This window comes from Accipiter gentilis, chromosome 27 (assembly GCF_929443795.1).
Source record: "Accipiter gentilis chromosome 27, bAccGen1.1, whole genome shotgun sequence".
Lineage (NCBI taxonomy): Eukaryota > Metazoa > Chordata > Aves > Accipitriformes > Accipitridae > Astur > Astur gentilis.
In genome coordinates this window covers 12,432,745-12,455,023 of record NC_064906.1, presented here as the reverse complement: position 1 = coordinate 12,455,023, position 22,279 = coordinate 12,432,745, and the positions used below count along the sequence as shown (strand labels likewise).

At 35.6% G+C, this 22,279-nt stretch overlaps 1 protein-coding gene across 5 annotated transcripts in view; it reads left to right on the top strand.

Annotated features, from left to right (window-relative positions):
• Positions 1 to 22,279, top strand: part of LOC126051221 (uncharacterized) — a 26,722-nt gene extending 4,443 nt beyond the window's left edge. For 4 of the 5 annotated variants that reach the window (XM_049830198.1, XM_049830196.1, XM_049830197.1 and 1 more), the window contains exons 3-17: positions 376 to 444; positions 923 to 953; positions 3,165 to 3,224; positions 3,649 to 3,729; positions 4,399 to 4,535; positions 6,421 to 6,543; positions 8,139 to 8,181; positions 9,351 to 9,470; positions 10,268 to 10,409; positions 12,493 to 12,538; positions 12,859 to 12,918; positions 14,920 to 15,027; positions 16,715 to 16,811; positions 17,802 to 18,002; positions 21,914 to 22,279. In XM_049830198.1, the coding sequence (XP_049686155.1) occupies positions 376 to 444; positions 923 to 953; positions 3,165 to 3,224; positions 3,649 to 3,729; positions 4,399 to 4,535; positions 6,421 to 6,543; positions 8,139 to 8,181; positions 9,351 to 9,470; positions 10,268 to 10,409; positions 12,493 to 12,538; positions 12,859 to 12,918; positions 14,920 to 15,027; positions 16,715 to 16,811; positions 17,802 to 18,002; positions 21,914 to 21,993 (1,398 nt within the window). In that variant the 3' untranslated portion in view covers positions 21,994 to 22,279. The remainder of the gene's footprint in view (positions 1 to 375; positions 445 to 922; positions 954 to 3,164; positions 3,225 to 3,648; positions 3,730 to 4,398; positions 4,536 to 6,420; positions 6,544 to 8,138; positions 8,182 to 9,350; positions 9,471 to 10,267; positions 10,410 to 12,492; positions 12,539 to 12,858; positions 12,919 to 14,919; positions 15,028 to 16,714; positions 16,812 to 17,801; positions 18,003 to 21,913) is intronic. The other variant, XM_049830199.1, reaches the window with a different exon arrangement.

The window sequence follows — 22,279 nt, the reverse complement described above, 5'->3', positions numbered from 1 at the left end:
GGGGTACTGGCTTGTGACAATTATGGTGTGCCTCTGGTTCAGATGTGGTAAATAGTGTGTCAGGAAGATCTTGGCTCTGTCTTTACTTATCCACACAAAAATATGCTATGAGATAGCTGCAGGGTTCTGGAGACATCTGAAATTTTTATGTGATGTGGAGATTGCTTTTCATTCCACTGTGTTTTGGTGGTCTTGGAGCTTCATAAAGAAAAGTTCTAGAAGCTAGTTTAGTTTGTCTTTGGAGGAATAGTAATTTTGTAGAACTTAACCTGTACTGACATTTTGATAGCAGATTTGTTTTGTTTTGATATCAGTGGTGTTTTTTTTCTGTCCGTTTGGGTGCAATCCTAGAGATACTTCTTCTCTTTAACTTAGATTTGCAAAATCCGGTGTGCTTCTGCATTAAACTTGCGGACTCATTTCCTTGGATTCAAACACAAAACGGTAAGATCAGTCCTTGAATTCACCTTTTGTCAGATTTTACAGATTTATTTAGCAATAGAATATGGGTTTGGAATCTATTTTTTAACGTGGTGTTAAAATGTGCAATTTCAGATACTTAGCTAGTTTTGTTGCTTTAGTATTTTGTTTACTGCAATAAAGTAGGACATAGTTTTGTACATTAGTCCTATCAGAAAACGTTGTTACAACTTGGTGTCTCATATTCTGGATTAGTAAAGAAAATACATGACAATACGTGGCTGTTATTAAATGCAGAATGGAATTATTTAAGTCACAGACAATCTAGGAAAAAAGATGTATGTGTCTTTCAAGTTTCATGTAATTATCTATTCACCTGAGAGAATCTGTGGTGTTGGGTTAATCTAACTTATTTTATAAATAATAAAATGTTTGCATTGTTATTTTTTGAATCTTAAGTGTATGTCTTTCCTCTTTGTTGGTTGATGACTTGGTAACTTAGGTTGAAGAAGCACTGAAAGCTCATGGCATTGGTAAGTGCAAGATTTTTTACTTCCTACTCTGTTCTATACATGCACCTTTCTCCCCACTCCAACATAGTTGCTTATGAAACAAACAAGAAAAAGACTTTGTCAATACTTGTGCTTTAAGACCTGTCTTGTGTTCTTTAAGGACATAACTATCTGATCCTACAGAAATCAATCAATAATATGAGCAAGAGGTATGCAAAGTTTATTAGGAAGTGCGAGCAACAATACTACAAGTCACCTACGTTAAAGTTTTGAGAAACCCTAAAGAATTCAAGATCTTGGAGACCTTTAAGATTTAAAATATATTTTAAAAACCTATACTTTTTAAAGCATGTAGAAATACTTTTTTCTGTATATACTTTATATTTGTTTTTTAAAAGAGCTTATTAAAAATATCTTAATTAGCTGAAGCAAAGTACTTTTAATAGGTTTAATATATCATTAAACCTTCCCCAGGTCTTTATGAACTGGTCTAGTTCCAGAAGTAATGAAAGTCTAACTATATTCATAATTGTTTTCCTACTTCCATTTCACGATGCACCAAAATATATTTACAGGTTTCTACAGTGCACTGCTCCTGGAGTTTGGTTTGAAAGTTGTGGCCCAAGTTATACATAGTCATTGCACCTACCTAATCTGGGAATTTTTGTATGGACTGTAAAGGAATTTTAAGTGATTAAATATTTAGCAGCTGGCTGCTGCTGAAATATAGATGCCCTGCAATGGTTAGAGGACTCGGCAGACAGTCATTACGTATTTTTCTTTCTTTTTTTTTTTTTTTTTTTTAAAGGATTGGTTGGGCACTAAAGTACTTGATGAGTTCTAGTGACCAGAATATGATTCATGTTATTAGAGTCTTTGTAGGTTTATCTTCATAACACTTTATTTCTTTTCTTTTACTCTTCTGATCTTTCCGTTAAGATAATTTCAGAAGGTTGGTGGTAATGCAGCTGGTATTATTAAGTGACATCTAGTTGGCAGGAATGAGCCGGCAGCTTCATCAGTTGTTAACACAATGTAGTTTGTAACATAAATACTCAAGAAGAGTTTTCGTGAAGGTTATCTCTGTAATCAAAGCATATCTGACTCTTTCTGATGCACTAGTGTAGGTTGAAGCCTTCTGACTCCCACCTTCTATTTAGGGTATATGGTAAGCCTTATGTTCAACTTCTGAGCAATATCTGGTATTTTAGTAAGAGATAACTTGCAACAGGAGGGTAACAGAGTTGAGGGGCATTTAAGAGATGAAAAAATTCAAATTTGTCCTTAGCTGGTGTTGTTTCAGGCACTGCTAGTGATTTATTTATTTATTTATTTCCAAGTAGTGAAATGCTGAGCTTTCTGAACTTCTGAAATCCTATTCTTGGTGTTTTCTTATAGCGAGCGCATTAAGCCCCTAGTCAAGGGATAGCAACTTGTTTCCTTTGCGTGCTTGTCACTCCACTCCAAAACGCACAGAATCTCATCTCATACAGACGTCTCTTTTTCCAGGTTCCTCAATGGCAGATAATGTTATGTGGTCATCTCTGTCTTACCTTTCTTAAGGTTCTGCAGCCCCAGCCTTACCACGTGCCATATGTGGATGGAAAAAAATATTTGACTGGGGAGTGGATAACTGCAAACCTTTTGAAAAAGACAGCAGGGTTTATGGGCTGAGTCAAGTGCCCTGGCAGGCAGCATGTGGGGCAGCAGTTTAAGCACCTCAGGTTCAGTGGATATAAACTGAATTGCTGTGATGTATTGGATTAAAGTAGCCCTGAAATTTATGAAACGAAGCTTTGTTCATTGTAGAATAAAAGATATTTGCACTGTAGTGAATCAGTCAAGGCTTTTACCTTGGTGCAGGTTGTCTTCTATATAAACTAAATTACAGCCATAATTACTTACAATTTAAGCCACTGTTTAATAATTTAATTTTGTGAAGTGTGTTTGAACCCATGTTGTATGCTAACTGGTGGCTTGACTGGTGGTCTTCTCTGCCTGCTTCGTTGAATTGCCTGATATTAAATAACTTCCTTATTGTTTGGTGTAAATGTGTTTTGTCCATTTTTTTCCAAAAAAATCTCATAGCACATTCAAAACTAAACATAGCTTATTTTTCTCATGTCAACAAAAGGTCAAAGAGTTTTCTGTGAAAAAAATAATCCATTATTGTACCAAATTGGTTTCTGTACTTACAATTTTATTTCCACTTCTGGTTTGTTTTTTATTTAGTTAAAACAGCAAGTGGCTCAGGGGAGCAAGTGAAAACACCTGTAAAACTTCCTGATTATGGTAAGACTGTTTAATGCAAAAAAAAAAAGGGAAAAATAAAATGTTTTGAGGTACAGTATTACAAGTGATGTCTAGACCTTAGCAGGTCATTGGGAATTCATTTCTGTTCATTGTATTTTCCACCTGCAGTAATATTTTGTAATAATACTTAAAACAATATTTGCAAACAAAATGCTGTAAAAAGGGTAAAAATAGGGTTGGGGGGGATAATGTTTCTCAATAACTGACTTAATTTGTGATGTGGGGCCATGTATGAGCAGGGATTCATTTGAATGTGAATTTCTCAGCATATTTTCTCTAGGCCAAAGGTTAAACTCAGGAGTTTGTTTCATTTTGGAGGATTTTTTTGGTGTGACTTGAGACCATGAAGATTGATTGATAGATGGATGATGTGGGACTATGTAAAATTGATTTTATCTTACAGTGCAAACTGAGCCAGAGAAGTTTCATGGACAGACCTTGGAAGAACAGCTTAATACGTGTAAAGATTCAGAACCTGCTCTTGGTGAGGGCTTTTAATACTGTAATTGCTTGTGTGATGTTTACCTTTAAAGAGTATGATTAATTTTTTTAAAATTGTAAAATTAGGTAATGTGTAATAAAATCTTACTATGTTTACGCTGAGTACCCAATAGTATGGTATGAAAAATGACTGGTCTTAGTTAAAAAATCATTGGATTTGGCCTGGAATATTTTTGATTAGGGTAGATACCACATGTTGAGAATATTTTCTAGAAACAATCTAAGATGATATGACAGAAATTAACTTTGACTTAAATGATTGTTACTGTTCTTTGCCATTTAACTGGCCATCCTGTGGAGAGAAGGGAGAGTGGAGTGGACAGGAAAAATAACTACAAGGGCATATATTAAAATACATTCCCTTCTAAATAGTTACAAAAGAATTGTTGCTATTATTTTTTTAGATGATTTAAAAAAAATAATTGTCAAGTCCCAGGTGGTAAACATAAAGGATCTTAAAAAAATTCAGTTTTGTACCTTTGGTGTTAAGGGAGACACCCAAAAGACAAAATAACTGATGGTTCTAAAAGTCGAGTCATGTGTTTGGCATGCAGTAGTAATTATTTCCTTTAATGTCTCTTTTGTAACTAGCACTGATTATTTGTTTCAGCAAACATTAAATTTCCTAACTTTTTTTTTTTTATCAATACAGGACTTAATTATATAATTGAATACAGATCGAAAGACAATTTCCCTTTTCTCTATGAATGTCAGCTGTGCAACTGTAAAACAGGACTGAGTAACATGTTTATGCATGTTTGTGGTTCCAAGCATAGACTGGCATACTTGGTAAGTTTTTAGAATAAAGGGGTTTGTTTGTCTGGGTTTTTTTCTTTTTTTAATGTAATATTTAAGTAGAGAATTTGCTAGCCATATTACAATAAAAAAAATAAAATTAAGGTGTTACATAAGCTTTTGTGAAAATGTGTGTGTTTGTACTGCAACCATGCAACTGTGATAAATGGATTTTAAATTCTTCTCACCAATAAGGTGTATGCCTGTCCATTGCTGACACTGAGTTTTTAGTTTATTCTGTTTTGGTTGGCCAGTAATGCCAAAAATGAAACCTACAGATAAAATTGACTAGAAGTAGGTTTTTGATTAAATTTTATATTATCTTAAAGAATGGGATCAATGAAGAAATTGCTCTGTCGTTCAGAAGCTTTAGATTAAAAGGAACATATTTATAAATGAACATTTTATGTATTGGATAGAGGCTGTGACTTGGATTCAGGAAAAAAACACCCAGTTTTATTCCCAATTTTGTGGCTGGACAAGCCATGTAAGTTCCGTGCCTGTTTTATGGAAATTTGCAAGGCTCATGTTGGCCCACAAATGTTTAAATACATTTTTTTCTTTCAGTATGTTTAGAGAAATGAGGCTGTCCAGTCTTTGAATGTTTGCCTGAATTTATTTGTGTAGGGTGGGCTTTAACAAAACTGAGAAAGCAATATTCTGAAAAGTATTTTGATACTTTCCATAAAATATCTGCTCAAAGTTGGTACTATATCCCATGTATCTTAAAGTCATAGAAAGTTGTTGAATTGCTATAGCGTTTTGAGGCAGTTTTAGAGCTAGTGTTGTTATCGGCTGTACTGCGATGGATCCGCGATGATGTCCTTTGTAAACATCATGCTGTTTCTGGTCATTAATTCAGATATATATGCTGAGTTTTGATGTTCTCAGCTCTTGTCTTTCTTGTTTACTTTGAACTGTTTCCTGCAATTCTGAACCTTATGTTTGTTAACTGCATCTCTGCTATATTCTTAAATACTATAAAATATAATAATTCAAAAAGGATAGCTTTTAAGTCATGCATCTGGGGTGGATTAACCGTAGGCAGTGGAAAAGGCAGGAGACTAAATGGCTGGAATTTGCTCTGCTGAAAAGGAGCTGGGGGTCCTGGTGGAAAACAAGCTAAAGATAAGTAGTGTACCTTGGCTTCAATGAAGGTGAACAGCAAGCTGAGCTATACTAACAAAGATATAGCCAGTAGATCAAAGGAAGTGATTATTTCCCTGTTCTTGATACTTGTTAGGCCATATGTAGAATATTGTGTCCATTTTTGTGCTACTGCAGACAAGAAAGCTATTGATTAAATTGAGCAAGTCCAGTGGAAAGCTGCCAAGATGGTCAGGGGGCTGAAGCACTTGTGCTGTGAGGAGAGGCTAAAGTAATCGGGCTTGTTCAGGCTGGAGAAGTAAAAGTGTTGGGGGATGTAATAGTAGCCCTTCAATACCTCAGGGGAGGTTATTAAGGAGGCAGAATCAAGCCCTATATGGAGTTATATATATATGGCAGGAACATAAATTCAAACAGGTGAGTTTTCTACTTGACATAAGAAAGAAGTTTTTCACTGTGAGGGCAGTCAAGCATTGCAGCAGGTTGCCCAGAGAGATGAGGGAATCCCTGTATTCAGCGGTTTTTAAGACCCAAGTGTACAAAGCCCTGTGCAACCAGTTCAGCATTCAGTGTCATTAACGCTGTTTTGAGCAGAGGAATTGGCTTCTGTCCCCTAAATTATTCTGTGATTCTATACATAATCATTTTAGTAAGTTCTGCTATGTATATGTAAAAGTTGATTTATCTCACATGATTATTAGCTGTGCTAGATCTGGAAAGAGTTGTGTAGGGTAAAGTGTGACTTCTAGATTTGTATTTCCTTATTTCCTAGAAACAACATTATCCTGAGATAGCAGAATCTGATGAAGTTAAGGGTAAAGGCTCTGAACTGAACAGAAAAGTTAGGCAAGTTGCATCAACAATTGAGAAGAAAGAAGGAAGAAAACAAATAAAGGTACATTTCTTTAAGAATTCCAGAAGTTTTATATTTATTAAAAAAGCAAATAAAGTAATTTCTGTTTTGGTGGGCAGATCTGTTTTGGATGGTACGAAAATCTTGCTTTTTAAATCTTTATTACAAGTGCTTTTTGTTGTCCTAATAACTCTTCCAGGATTATTCTGGATGCCATTTCCCATTGGTCACTCCCATCATAAGTATTTCTCTTGCTTGAAATAATACTCATGCTACCTGAGTCTACAGAAATATGACTCCAGAGTGCACAAATAACACAAAATATCTGTATTAATATTTAATAGATTCCCAGCTGGTGGTGTGTAAAATAACTTGTTTCATTGTTGCTAGGAAACTACCTTTATGACTTTTCTGAATTAGTTTCTGCTTTGTTAGCACCTTGTGGCAATTCTCAGAGGAGCCAAGTAAAAATTCTGGTAGTACAGAGGGAAGTGTGTGAATTTGCAGGTGGATATGAGGTTATCAGCAATGCCATGGGATCACAGGAGCACCATAAGCTTAAATTCTTGGGGAACTGCAACCTTAGAAGCATGTTCTTATGAAGGTATCTTCATATTGCTTTCTGTTGATGTTTACATCACAGTAGTATTTAGAAATATTTACCACCTTTATCTGGGCAGGATATTGGCTGAGTTTCTTCTTGTGGTGTACATTACCACTGTGATTCACGACAAGCTTACTCAAGTGCTTAGTGTTCTTTATGATGTACATCACATTTGTTTTGTCCATCAGTTTCAATGTCTGTCAACAAGCTGCTTGTTAAGTAGTGTCTCTTGGCCAGATCTCTTGTTAATGCTACTTAATGTGCATAGGCTATGTCTCTTTTCAAAGTGGAGTTTACAATGTTATTGTGTTTAAGCTTACTATGTCGTGCCCATCTGAAAAAAGACTCACGTTTCTTCCAGTGTGATGCCATCACAGCTAGGTTCAAGGATGAGAGCCTGTACTGATCCTACCCTTTTTTTGATTAAAAAAGTATGGAAATATTGGAAGATCAAATCTTTCTTCTAGAACAAATGCTCTAGAAGGGAGAGATTTCAGATCATCTAATTCAGTGTCTGCATATCCTTCATTTTCAACCTCTGCTTAAAGAGGAAAAACTGACTTTTGGCAGCAACTTTTTCTTTTGACCTACTTAATTCAAATTTCTTCTTGACTCAAGACCGTATATTTTACTTGACATGTATGTTCATGGATATAGAAATAATTAATTCCATCTTTATTTTGTAGACTGTTTTTTTTTTTTTCTAGGAAGTTTCACTACATCCATAGCAAATCCATCCTTGATTTAAGGAACTTTTAAATAGAGCATGCATAACCTCATTTAATTTTACTGTTATATTTTCTGAAACCAGCTATTTATTTTTTTTTTAGGTCTAACAAAAATTTAATTGTGGTAAATAAGTGTCCAGATAGCTCACTTACTGACTTTTTGAATATCCATTCAGGGATTTACACACATGTGTTTAACACTACTGGTCATATATCCTTAAAAAAATAAATATTTAACTTTGATGAAATACCTATGGAATAATTTTATCCACGAAATAGCTAACATAAATGGGTTTTATTTTTAGGTTGTTACAGATGCTCCAATAATGAGGAAGAGATGTCAAGAACGTAAGTGTGCTCAGTGGGATGTAAATTGTACGTTTCTAATTTGGGTATACTCCCTTTGATCTAAATCAGTTTGATTTAAGGGCAAATTGAAAGATTTGGTCAGTAAGTGTAGTGTGTGGTTATGTTCTAAGCTGCATTTTGTACGGTTTATATTGAAAATGTGATGGATGAACAAGTTCTTGCATGGGCAACATAGCTAGAGAGACCTGGTTTATATGGCTTTGCTCTTTGTCCCTCTTTCCATCCCAGTCCCCTTGGCTTCCCAGGATCCTTTACCTATGATTTATTTTTATCTGTTAACTGCTGTAGTCTTTGCAGCACCAACTACTCATGAGCATTTTGGTGAACTGGGCAAAAGGAGGAGTTTGGAGCTCTGTGCATGTATTTAATTTGCAGTCCAGAAAGCCAGACAGAATTCTTAAAGCCCAGCTACAGCTCTTATCTGTGGAAGAAAACTTTCTGTTTTACTAGCCATTGATACTCACAAAATTGTAGGAACGTGGTATTTGTAAGACTTCTCCACTCAGTTTAATCTTTCAATACTTTTGTAGTACCATGTCATCGAGAGGGACAGACAGTACAATTGCATGCCACTTTAGGAAATGGCTAAAAATTGCTACGAGATCCTCATTCTCAGACCTGCATGAAAAATAAAGATTTGATTTAAAACTAATGTACTTAATTTAAATGTATATTAGTATGTAAATCGTGTCTTAAAATAGCTCAATAGAAGTAATGAGATTATTTCTATAATGATCTAGATTAGCAGTGTCATACTCTGAAGAGGAAAGATATCCATTTTGAATCTAGGAAGGTGTTTTGAAATAAGTTGAATCCTATTCAAATTATGCTTCTGGACTGTAACCTATTGGTTAATGTGTCTAATTTTGCACATGGCTATGTGTCATTCTACTGTATTTATAGTATTTACATCTTTTAAGAAATTTATGTATGTAATTATAACCAGTGTATAAAATATTTAAAACTTTGTTATTAATTTGTAGTTCATATTTAATATGCTGTCACATAATAATGCTTATAAAATTATTCTTCATGTTTGTAACTAATAGTGCACAGAACCAGAGCTAGTTGAAATTGAAGTGCAGTTTTAGAACCCTCCTCTATCAAGATAATGTCCATTGTGCTACATTTCAAGCATGTTTGTTTAGATCCTAATGCAGATGACAGCCCTTCAAAAGCTAAACTTCAGCATGTGGATACGTCACTTAGTAATGAAGAAAAAACAGATTGTAAAAATAAGGATGGAAAAATGTCAGACCCTATTCAAGGCAAGAGAAAAATATTTTTTTTATCAATTTTTTTTTAACTTTCACCAGTGTATGAACCATTTACTCTATATGTGCCTGTTTATAGCTTCTGCTATAGAAGGTGAATTTGCGCAGTGTGTGGATGGGTTTGGGGTCTGTGGCAGAGGAAAGAATAATCCCAGTGTTTGCGAAGAAAACAGTCCAGTTTTACTTAATGTCTCTGGATACTTTAGAACAGAAACAAGACAAGATTCATAATTAGAAATTTTTACTAGGTGTATTTTTGTGGGAAGGGGCACAGGCTTTTTTGGGCATATAAGCTCTTCTTCAGTGTCAGGAAAAAAAATAATGGGAACAGCTGCATGCCAGACTGTTTGTTTAGAGCACAAGAAGAATAAAAAGAAAATAGATTGGACAGATTTTTTTGTTTTGAATGACATCTAAAATATTTGACTAATGCTTATTTTCTTGAAAACAAAACCAGAATTAAATATAAAATCAGTGAACACCATGTAACTGAAGAAACATCAGAAGTTGCTGCTTGGTTGTAGACTTGATGTCAAAGGTGAGAATAGGATTTGGTCTAAATGCATTATAATTGTTCTCATTCAGAATATTTCTGATCAGAAATAGAAACTTGTGCTTCATGGCTGAACCAAATCTTTGATTTTTATGTGCATTTTTTATTTTATTTCTTCACAGGATACCTTACTTATACCTTCAAGTTTTATTGGTGTTATCTTTTAAAAAATATAAAGCAAAGAATACTTTAAAATATTGGAAAACCATTACTAAATATACTGGCTTTATTGTTTTAGATGAAAAGAATGTTCAAGAGGAGCAGGAAAAAAGTCAGAAAGAACAGGCAAAACCAGATGAGAAGGATGAATCTAAAAAGGCTACTGAAAGCAGCAAAGGCAACAAGACTGAAGAAGGCAGCAAAGGCAACAACTCAGAAAAGTAAACCAACCAAACAAAATCCACCGCCCCCAAACCCCTTTAAATTTACTCAGAGGAAAGCGTTGTAGATGATAACTGTTTACATTGGATTTGAACAGAGTATGCTGTCAGGAAGAAAAGCATGCTATAAAACTAAAATGCTTGTCTTCTGAAATTGTGCTCAGCTGTAAACTCCTCTCATCAACAGAAAACCTGGTATATGTAAAGTGACTTCAGATTTTGCTCTAGATACAACTAGTTTTTATATCTAACTGTGTTATCTTTAAGGCATGATCCTCATGTATTACTAGTTCAAAAAGAATGTTCCCTTGTGGTTTAAAAAACCCTCTGTTATGGCTTTATGTCAGATAATTAGGGTGGTATACGAACTGATATTTAGAAGGAGAATATAATCAGTAAATAGCTGTAACAATTGGGGTTCATCTTTACAAAATATTTCATGGAGGAACAATAAGAAGTATTGTGTGTGGTTCTAAAATGGTGAAACTGTGCTTGCTGTTTGTAAACATCTTTATTAATAACAGTATTGTGAATTTAGTTTGAACTATCAGCCTTTGTGTGAGGGCGATATCTCCAACATCAATCATCTTTGTGCAACACCAGGAACCACAGGAAAGCATTCGATAAGGGATATACATGCATCAACCCAAACATAAGACTTCTGTTCCAATAATTAGTTCTTTGGTTTTGCTCTAATGACATTCTCTTGGAATGTTTCTTAACTTTAAACCAGTAGTGTCTCTCCCAGACATGGGGCTAGCACCTTTTGGTTGTTTACTGTTACCACTAAAAGGAGAAATTTTCTTGTTCCTGAAGTATCTTTTTGTAGGACTTTTGCCTCTATGGGGCAACCACTAACGAAAAGGATTAACTGAAACCAGATTCAAGTCCAGGTTTATGAATCTTTGTGTTCATTTGTCTGGCTTTCAAATAACTGTAACAGTTCTTAATCTGGAGAGCGAACTAGTTTGTGAAAACATCGAAAATAGGGAACTAATAAAAGCTCAGATATCCACATCTGGAAATGCTGCTGTCTATTTTTCCCCAACACTGATCCTCATTGTGCAGTCCTGTACTTTAAGAAAAGAATCCTTTGGAAAATCACTTAATGTTGTTCTTTTAATCCAGTTGTTCAGATAGATCCTGGGTAACTGAGCAGCCAGGTGTTTCAACGAGAGACTGATTTGGAAGTTGGTTACTAAATCAGGACTTCAGATTGTTCCTTTACTGTTTATTTTTGTGAGACTTATGAGAGATGTGAACTCAATATATAGTGTCTTAAAAGGAATAAGATCAGACTCTCATTGACAGCAAGTAGTCAAATGATGTTTCCACTTAAAAGTTCTGCAGTATCAATCTGAGAATTTCTATCACTCCTAATTTCTTTGTAGTGAAGTTCTGCACAGTCATCTGAAGATGTAAATTATTTTGAGTTCATTAAAGGTATCATCTGCTTTTACTACACTTTTGATTCCTAAGAAAGATTTCAAGAAAGAGGAGAGCTTAGGCTTTATATGGTTTTGGTTAATTTAAAAAAAACAACCACTCTCAGCCCTGGTTCCTGGGCTTGCAAAGGGATGGAATGCATCTATAGTAGCTGCAGTTGCAGAACAGTGCAAATATGGGTTAGTAACTTGTAGCCATATGAATCTTTGTATGCCCAGTATCTCAGTGCCTACATTGTAAAATACTTTTTATAGCTGAATTTTGTAAAGGCAAGTTTGTGAAGCGCTGATAGAAATCATACTGTAATTAGGGGTCTTGTCTTTTTGCAGTGCATACAAAAAGCTTACAGCTTTTCCTACCAATGTCAAATGTTTTAAGAAAAAATTTTGGGTTTTAGAACTTACGTGCTAGCTAATCACGCTAAAAAACCCCTCATAAATAATTTTTACGATGTTATCTGGGACCACTGGGATTTCTGCAAGGAAATAATGTGACCTTTCAGAGTGTGTCAGAACTACTGTAGTAGTAGTGTGTCAAGAATTTAAACTGATTATCAGTTATTGACTGGCTATGCATTTTTGATAGAGCAACCAACTGTATAGTGTTTTATTTATTTATTTATTTATTCTATCTTAAGGTGTGACACCAATAAACAATCACAGGAAGAAAGCGAGGAAGTTGAGGTGAATATTTTTCTATTAATGGGTTGCTCCAGTTTACAAATAGTTGGGGAAATAATTACTTTAATTGGCAATGGTGTTTGCTTTTGCTTATTCAAATTAATAATATTATTGACAATAAATTAGCTAAAAGTTACTAAGCAAAGCTGTTAAGAACAAGGTTTTTTCTTACTTTGTGATGAAAACACATGTACAGATTTCATATAAGCACACACAATTTAATTAGAGCAAGAATCTACAATAACCATAATAATTACTGTTTAATTTTAGTTATAATTACTGCACATAATATATCTCTGGACTTTTTTTTTTATATTAAACAGCAAGAATTTACAGCAAAACCTGAAGAATTCACTAGTCAAGAAGAACTGTTGGGTTATTTGGTGAGTGTTAAATCTTACCTTGCAATGTAATTTTTGAAAAAACAAATTCACAGAATTACTAAGTTTAGAATGCGTCAAGTAACATGAAAGCCAAAAAGTAGGCAGTCTGCTAATCTAGTAACATATTTTGTCAGAAGGTAGGATTCAGAATAAAATTAATATCACTGAATTTATAATGTATCTATTCGTTTGAAAGTTTCTAGACAGGGTTTTGGCCAAAATACTGGTTTACTGTCAGAGGAATGACTTGCATTGAAAATGAATTCATTTTTCTCAACCATAGCTTAACTCCACTCCTGAACTACATGCTTAAGTAAAATGACCTTTCCCCTCCTCCTTTCTTTTGTAATTGGTCTATCATTTTCAAATGAGGAATTTGGAAAGACGTAATTCAGTAATGGAAGGAAGGAGAATGAAGAAAAATATCTGAGATATGCAGAAAGGAAAGAAGCAATTTTTAAGAAATAAAAGACAAGTTGTATAGTTGAACAACACCAAAAAAACCCAACCCCAAAACCATAAACTAAAAAAAGCTACCTATTTGCTTCATAAAGCAAGTGGCAGAACATCTGAGTTCTGTTCAGTTGTTGAAAATATGTATTATGTATACATTTACAATCAATAACATAGAGAAATGGTTTATTAAAAATGGTTTATTAAAAGCATCAGTGACAAACTGTATGAAAATCTTTATTGATAGTTGCTGTGACTCAGCTACTGCATGGTAATCTAAGCACTATTGACTATCATAAAATCTTTTTTCCCCTTTCCCTATTTGCTAATAAAACTTGAATTTGTTTTGAGGCACCCTCTTGCTTAGTATGATTGTCCTCCAAGAACAACTGGAACAATGTTCAGTTTTGGAAAGTTTGAAAATTGTTTAATATTATCATCTACAGTAATTTTTTTAAAAAGCTACATTATGAGTTTCTATTGTTGTTGGATTCAAAAGGTTTCTTATGTAGTGGAAAGTAATTTTACAAGTATCTTTTTTTGACTTGCTGTTTGTATCATGCAATAATTCCAGTTGTTCAATAATTATCCATACTGTATACTTTTTTTTACTTGTGAAAATCAGTATGCTCAGCTTTGTCATTAAAATAATTGTATTTCTTTTATTACGTGATAGCAGAGATATCCTTGCCCAAGTTTAATCTTCTTTTTCCACCTGGTTTTTGACAAAATCTTCTTTAAATATAACTTATGCAAACCAGGAGAGATAAATACTATTAGTGTTAAAAATAGAGTATAATCCCTGTTATGCTGTCACATATGAACTTAATGCTAGTTTTTTATTAATTTTTTCCATTGTCTGGAGTGTTTAAAGGTGTTTGTTTCTAATCCAGAAGACTGAATTGTTAGAACAGACCTGCAGTTCTGTTACACTGTGCCCAGTGGAAGTGTTTTCAGCAGAGCTTTATTAGTATAGACCAGAGGATGATGTATGTAGCACCTCCTGTGAGAGAAGTTGGCACTAGAACTTGCTCCCCTACTAGAGCTTCAGAGTTTCAAAGACTGCTTTTTCCTTAGGCTTTTTGGGAAGAAGAAGGTTAGCATAAGGCAAGGCATCATATAACTTTAAATTCAGTAGTGTTCTGGCTTTTTGCTACTTTCTAGAGAAATGGGTTATGACTATATTGCCTCAGGGAAGTTGTACACATTCATTTGTATGCAGGCATCTTGGGAAGAGATCAAAATACTTAAGGAAAAGCATTTTCCTGTATGTATTTCCAGGCATATTCTTGGGTTGTGCCTGTTCAAAGATTTGTGTCAGGTAGCTGCAGCTTCCTTCTGTTAGCATCCTCTTCCATTCTACCTCCCCACCCCCAATTTATGGGATTAAAAGTAAAAACTGTATTTGCTTTGTAACTTCAGCAGTGTCTGACAGAAGGACAGAGACATAAAAAATGAGGTTCCTGCAGGTTTTGTTTATACATGGTAATATTTTAATCTTCCAGAGGGAAAAATTTTATGTTGTGTGTTGTTTTGGTTTTTTCCTAGCAAAATTTTGAGATACTGAATGAAGATGATGCTTCATTTATCCTAAAAGTTACACAGACTCTTACACGTGCACTGGTGGAATATCGTCAGCAGGCTGCATCAAACAAAGTAATGTGGATTTTGTTTTGGTTTTGTTCTGCAAATCTGTAGATTCCTGTGATTATGCATTTTTATTATTACAGGTAGTTTAATTAAACAAAATTGCTGTGGAGACTGTATTGTAAGTTTTGCCCATTAAATAGTTGAATTTTTGAAGTGATGATAGGATAAACTTACAGCTTTGCTGTTGAGGAGTCGTAATACTTTCTGTTCAAAGGTGTGTGTTTGTTTAAATAGAAGCCCCAAATCATCTTGTCTCTTATTTCCTATGCTTTTTCTTACATCTAAGTTTTTCTGCTATTTTGGCCCCTTTTCAATTCTAATTTAAGCTTTTCTTATCTCTGCTGACCTTCCTGACACTCTTGTTCTGTATCCCATTTCCATTCCCAGCCTTCATTTCATTCACTATGTAATCAAGCATTATTGACATCAATTTTCTTTCTTGTATAACTTTTGGTCCTACTCTTCGGACTGTTCCCCTTGAGGTGTCTTTCTTCCTCCAGTATTAGAGACCCAGTTTTTCCCCTCTCTGCTATTAGTTTTGACTGACATGTCTTTACATAGGCATAGTATGGAGGTGTTTTTAGTGCTTCTTTGAGGCTTCTGTGGTTGCCGCTTGTGTTCCCTTTATCTTCAGTTTACATTCCATTATACCATAATCTCCACAGTTTCCACACTTGGAATGACTTTTTGTTCATTCCCTCATTGTCAACAGGGATAGTAGGAACTTTACTCTTGTTGGTGATCCATTCAACATCTTTGCCATAGGAAACATTACTCCTTATCCCTGCTGGCGTTTCCTGCAGAATTGTCAGTGTTGAACAGACTTCTCATTCACCACAACAGCTACTCCTACTACTACAGCTACTTAACTAATTTTTTATTTAAAGGGTGAGCTTATGTGCAAAATGCCAAATGAGGGTCAGTACCAGCCAACAAGCTGGAGAGAATCACAGGGGTGACACTTCAAGAAAAAAAGTTTTGTTTTGTTTTTTTCTTTTGTTTTCAAAAGCCTTTCTTAATTCAGGACTTTATTATAAAGTTTACCTTTGTTCCTCATATTCCATCTCCCCTCTATTGCTTGCTTTCTGCCCCAAAGGCAGTACTTCTCCATGAAAAATTCCATGCCTATAGTTCTCATTATTTACTGCTTTTTACTTCCTCATTAAGCTTACTTTCACCTTATTCCTGCTGTTTTTTCCATATAGGATTTTGTTGTCTTATCCATATGGAAAGAGGGCAAAATCCAACATGTTACAAAACAAGTTCTAACTGAAGTAACTTCTAACCTACTAGTTGTATAAAAATAAAATGTCTTCCCACATTAGGTTTTTTTAGTATTCTAAACTGTGATCTTTCAACTGGTAACTTTTTAAACTAAATCTTTTATACTGAGTGTAAAATGCTTCCTTTTTAGAACTGACAAGTTGAGAATTGAGCTCTATAAGTATCACTTCTTGGCCTCATACAGTGCTTTTTCAGATGTAGAGAGATACTGTGAACAGTGTATACATACATACATACATACAAGTTCACTACCAGCTGCATGATTTTCAAAGAAATACTTGATTTTTCAGATTTGGTAACAGAAATACTGGTCTTTTATTTGGTTTGTGATAATTAAAAACACAGTGGTTCATAATTTCAAGGGGTTGTCTTTATGAAATTCTGAACACAACATTTTTCAAACTCTTAGGACGTCATAGATACCGAATATAATGGAGAAGCAGCATTGGAATATTCCACAGAACAGTCTGACCTAACTTCAGCAGATATTAGTGACTCCGATACTGGTAATGTTAGCTTTGCAATCTTGAATGTGCTTTAATCTTAACACTGAACCATCCATAAATTTTAGTAAGCCTTTTTTTCCTGCTTCTCTAAAAGCAGAGCTTAAGAGCAGAAAAAAGCCAGGGGCAAGTAGCATAAATTAATAGTTTTGAGGGTTTTTTTTCCATCCTCTATAAATGTTAGAAAGGGCAGTCTATTCAAAAACATTCACCCTACTTAACTGTGGGATTTGGGAAGAAATTGAATTAGTATCAACTCTGACTTTCCTCTGTCCAGAGGCAACTGTTTCTAAGGAGGCTTTCAAAGTTTAACTCCAGCTTCCTGCGCCCTGCCCCCCCACTTTCACTTTTTGGTGGAGAAGAGGCTTAGTGCAGGTCTAGTCCAATCAAGATGTTAATGGAAACAAAATTATGTTGTATAAGATGGATAATTCTGTTTTATACCCAAATGTTGCAGCTGCTTGTCCTCAGTGCTTCAAAGAATCTTGGATTTCTTTGAGGTCATTTCCTTCTTGATATAAACAAATGGTTATTTTTCTCAAGCATAGGAAGTATAATCATATGCTTGGAAAGTCAAAATACCCAGAATACCAGTGAAGCTATTTTGTATGATTATTTTTTTTTCTGTGTGGTGTCAATTTTCTTTGTTTCTAGGAAGTTTAGCTTTTGAAAACCTCAATCAGTACACTGCTAATAACAAAAATTGCAATGACTTAAAATATATAAGACTTGAAACTTCTGGTTCCTTTTTGTAATAATGGAAATAGCTTTCACCCACCTCCCCACCCTTGTTTCTCCAGCATTTTCTGTAAATGGAAAGCATTCTCACTCTCACTTGTATGAAAATGTAGCAAAGTCAGATGTGAACCTTACCAGCAATGCTGCTGTGCCAGACCGGAAACACTTGTTTTGAAAAGCTCTATTTAGAGAAATAAGTAATGAAGACTCTTCAGAATCTTCTGTTACTGAAAAACAGTATTTCTCTTCTTTAAGACTATTCAAGCAGCCGATCAGCTAAGCAGTCCTTATCAGTAAATGAAGAAGATGAATGCCAAAACTTCTCAACTGGCTCTTCGGAAACAGCATATGAGAACAACATCACTACTGAATTTTTGAACAGCGTAAGAAATATGAATGTTGAGGAAGTTACTGCTACTCTACACAAAATAGCAGCAGCAAATCCAGCTTTTAGAGGTAATTCACCTATACCTGCTTACAAACACACATCTATAAAAATATACGTAACAGAATTTTGTTAGCTCTGTGAAATATTAAGCACCACATGGGTCAAAGAAATTTGAAGTATTAAGGAGGGCTGAAGAGACTTTTTTTTTTTCTTCCCTTTAACTTTTCCAGGATCCAGTTTAGGAATAGTAATTAAAAATGGCTGCCTTCCCATGAAGGTGTTAATAATTGCTGAATTTCTTTTAAAATTCTTTTCTCAGTTGGGCATAATAACAATTACATGGTGAGAGTAAACTAAAATCAAGCATATTGTTATGAGAAAAAAGCAGAATCTTTTGTCTGTGATATAAGTGGTGAAACACTGGTTTTGGGAATGCCAACAGCAAAGAAATTTTTACTTATTGATTCCTGAAGGAACAGTACTTGCACAGTAACATAGAAATAATAATGAATCAGAGATAAGTAGTCTTTCTTTTGCTTACAAGTTTCTAATAAGTTTCAGCTACTAAACTGTACCACATCTTCAGTCAACTGCTGCCCTTTCTTCAGAAGCTTCCTGTGTACATTTCTAAGCTTCTCAGAGTGTGTTTAGGATCATCAGGGTAAAAAAAGAACACTGAAGACGAGTACATTGTAGAGAAACTTAAGATATTTTTTGCCTGAGTGCTCACTGTGGAAGAAACTGGGGAGACTGCAATCTGTGCCATAACCTCTGCTTGGGCATGTGCGTGTGCACAACTGTGCTGATTTTGACTGGCATAGTGTTAATTTTCTTCTTAGTAGCTAGTACAGGGCTATGTTTTGGATTTGTGCTGAAAACAGTGTTGATAATGCAGGGATGTTTCAGTTATTGCCAAGCAGTGCTTACTGTCCTGTACCTGGCAAGCAGCTAAACACCACACAGCTGCTCGGTCACTCCCCCACTCTCAGTGGGATGGAGGTGAGAATTGGGGGGGGGGGGGGGAAGTAACATTCATGGGTTGAGATAAAGACAGTTTAATAGGACAGAAAAAGAAGGGGGGAGGAAATAATAAAATTAATAATAATAATAACAATAACAATAATAGTAATAGTAATAATAATAATAAAGAATTAGGATATACAAAACAAGTGATGCACAATGCAAATTGCTAATCACTCACCAACTGATGCGCAGCCAAGTTCCCGAGCAGTGGCCCCCAGCCAGCTTTCCCCCTAGTTTATAAGCTGAGGATGACATCATATGGTACGGAATAGCCCTTTGGCCAGTTTGGGTCAGCTGTCCTGGCTGTGTCTCCCCCCAGCTTCTTGTGCCCCATAGCCTACTCTCTGGTGGGGTGGGGTGAGAAGCTGAAAAGTCCTTGGCTTAGTGTAAGCACTGCTTAGTAACAACTAAAACATCAGTGTGTTATCAACATTATTCTCATCCTAAATCCAAAACACAGCACTATACCAGCTACTAGGAAAGGAATTAGCTCTATTCCAGCCAAAATCAGGACAACAACTCAGCAGACTATCTGTTTGGAATGGAAATTCTGGAACAAATTGACAACATAAAACCACAAAAGTAGCAAACTGTTATAACTCTTCCATGAATATCACCTGGTCCTAGGGACCTCCAGGAAAAAAAATGGTTAAGTTACTGATGGTAGTTTTTTCTTCCATAAAGCTTCCTTTGGAACCTGAAAATTTGTGGGTGGCAAATACGGTTCTCTTTTATGTATATTTCTCTTTTTTTCAAGGTTTTGTTGTGTGTTGAACACAGCTGCTTGCTCCTTGTCCCTTACTCCCCCACACACAGACAGGGAAGAGGATAGAAAGAACAAACTCATGGGTCATGATAATGATAGTTTAATAAGTGAAGGGAAAGAGGGGGGGAGGGGAACAAGTGATGCAAAGACAATTGCTCAGCACTTCCCACAAGCAGACTGATGCCCAGTCTCTGAGCAACAGCCACCCTGGAAGCTGAAGCCAACCTCACCTCCTTGCCTCCCCAGTTTTTATTGCTGAGCATGATGTATCCCCGTGGCCAGTTTGGGTTAGTTGTCCCAGCTGTGTCCCCTACCAGTCTTTTTCCCATTCCCAGCCTAATTACTGTGGGGGTGCAGAGTGGGAAGGAGAGAAAGCCTTGACACTGTGCAAGCACCCTTTGGCAACAGGCAAAACACTGGTGTGTTATCAACACTGTTTTGGCCACAAATCCAAAACACAGCATCATACAGGCTGCTGTGGAGAAAGTTATACATCCCAGCCAAAACCAGTACAGGGTTCCAGGTAATTGTTCAAACTGCCAGCTTCTATTGAACAGGTGAACAGAAACTGTTTAGAAAAACAAGGTAGGAATTAGTGGACACCTGGAAAAATACGATCTGCTTAGAGTGGTTGGTGGGAAATTAATATGGCTTTTGTGATAAGAAAACATTCCTTACAGACTTTCTGGAGTTGTTTGAAAGGGGTCAGCAAAGGAGTCAGATAAGGGTTATCCAGTTCATTAGTCTGTTTAGAATTCCAAGAAGCTTTTGATAGGTACTCTAATCAGAGGCTTTTAAGGGAACTAACTGGCTGTGGGAAAAGAGGGAAATCTTTGCATTGTTTAAATAATAAATAGATAGCAAATGGGCAATTACTTTTTACAATGAAAAGAGGTTCCAGTAGAGATCTGTGGGCCTCTGCTTAAGACCTGTGTTGTTTAGTATCTTCACCAATGACCTGGAAAAAGGGATGAGTATCTGGATGACAAAATTTTGTCAAATTCAAAAGTTAAATGTGCTGGTTGACTGACAAATTTCAAAAGCTCCTCATCAGATCAGTGGAAATACCAACTTATCAGTCAGGAGAATATGTTGAATACAAGGAGTTCAGGAAAGAATGGAAATAAAGATGGGAGTCATCATTTTGCTATTGCATAAACTCATGCTTTGCATGTATCTGGCATAGGGCATATATTTCTGTTTCCCTTATTTCAGATAAAAGACTTCGTTGCTGCAAAAGGTTTAGAGAAGGCAGCAAAATATGGGATAATCTTCCATATAAGAAGCAACAGAAAGCTAGGACTTTTTTTGGCCACGAAAAGAGATGACTGAGCTGTTGTGACAGAGATTTGTAAAATCATGAGTGGATGGAGATGACAGACAGGATTCTTTTATTTTCTGTCTCTTTTGATCCATAAACTTGGAGTAGTGTGGGACTCCAACTTAAAAATGGACAAAAAGAGATGGTTCTTTATGCAGTAGTAGGTGGATGATCTATGGAACTCCTAGCAAATAATGTGGATACAAAAATATTACGTGTCCTTGTCTTCACCGCCTGGGCCAGACTGGCCAAGTGTTTGGAAGAGGACTACTGAAAAGTTTGCCGTATCAGACTCGGAAAGTTTTCTGAGCTGAAGATGATCCGAGATAGGGAGAAGATAGTATTCCCACACCCCACCAAGCATCAGGCACACTTGCCCTGCTCTTACTCTTCCCTTAGCATTTGGTAACCGGTACTGAATGTTTGTTATTGCCACTTAAGCAGTCCCTGTGTTTCTTCTACTTCTCCTCTCCCTCTCCTGAAGTCATGGGTGTTAGTTTCATTGAAGCAACAGGGCCTTCTTGCTTCTGTTCAGAAGAGGACACTTTGACTTATTGTTACAGTGATAAAATCAAGCACTTCTGGTCATGCTTTCCTGATTATCAGCTGCAGATCTTTCCAAGCCAGAGAAAGAGTATAGGGGCAGGACAGACCCTTTAACTGAACCAGTACAGCTGTTCATAGCAATAGTTATAGTTTCCAGGCACACTCTGGTAACTGTTAACAGTTATGGTATGCTTCATTTAATAAGAAGAGATCCAAACTCCTGTCCGCATCTAAATGTTTCAGTATAACTTGTGCTTTTAAATGCATTTTATCATAAACCCACTTATTTTCTGGTTTTGTTTGTTTGTTTGCCTTTAACTAAGGAATTGATATTCCGAATGTTATAAGGATCCTGACTGAAAGTGGAACTCTGAGAAGACCAAGCAACAGCAGCACGCAGTGACATCGTAGTTAATAGAGTTAATATAGCAATGTTTACTTTCTGTAAGTTTGTTGTTTTGCTTAATATGAACTCAGTGTACCTGATTTTGTTATGTTCAAATTTTGTACAGTGTTATTTTAATTAAATTAATAACTTGGTTTTGAGATTCTTGTTATTTATTTCTCCATATAGCTGAAATTTCTATATCGTGGAAAGGTTGTAAAGCTCATGTTCTTTCTTTCCATGTTAAAACATACTTTTAAAACAGGTAACTGTTGTTTTCCTCAATATCATTAAATACCGTACA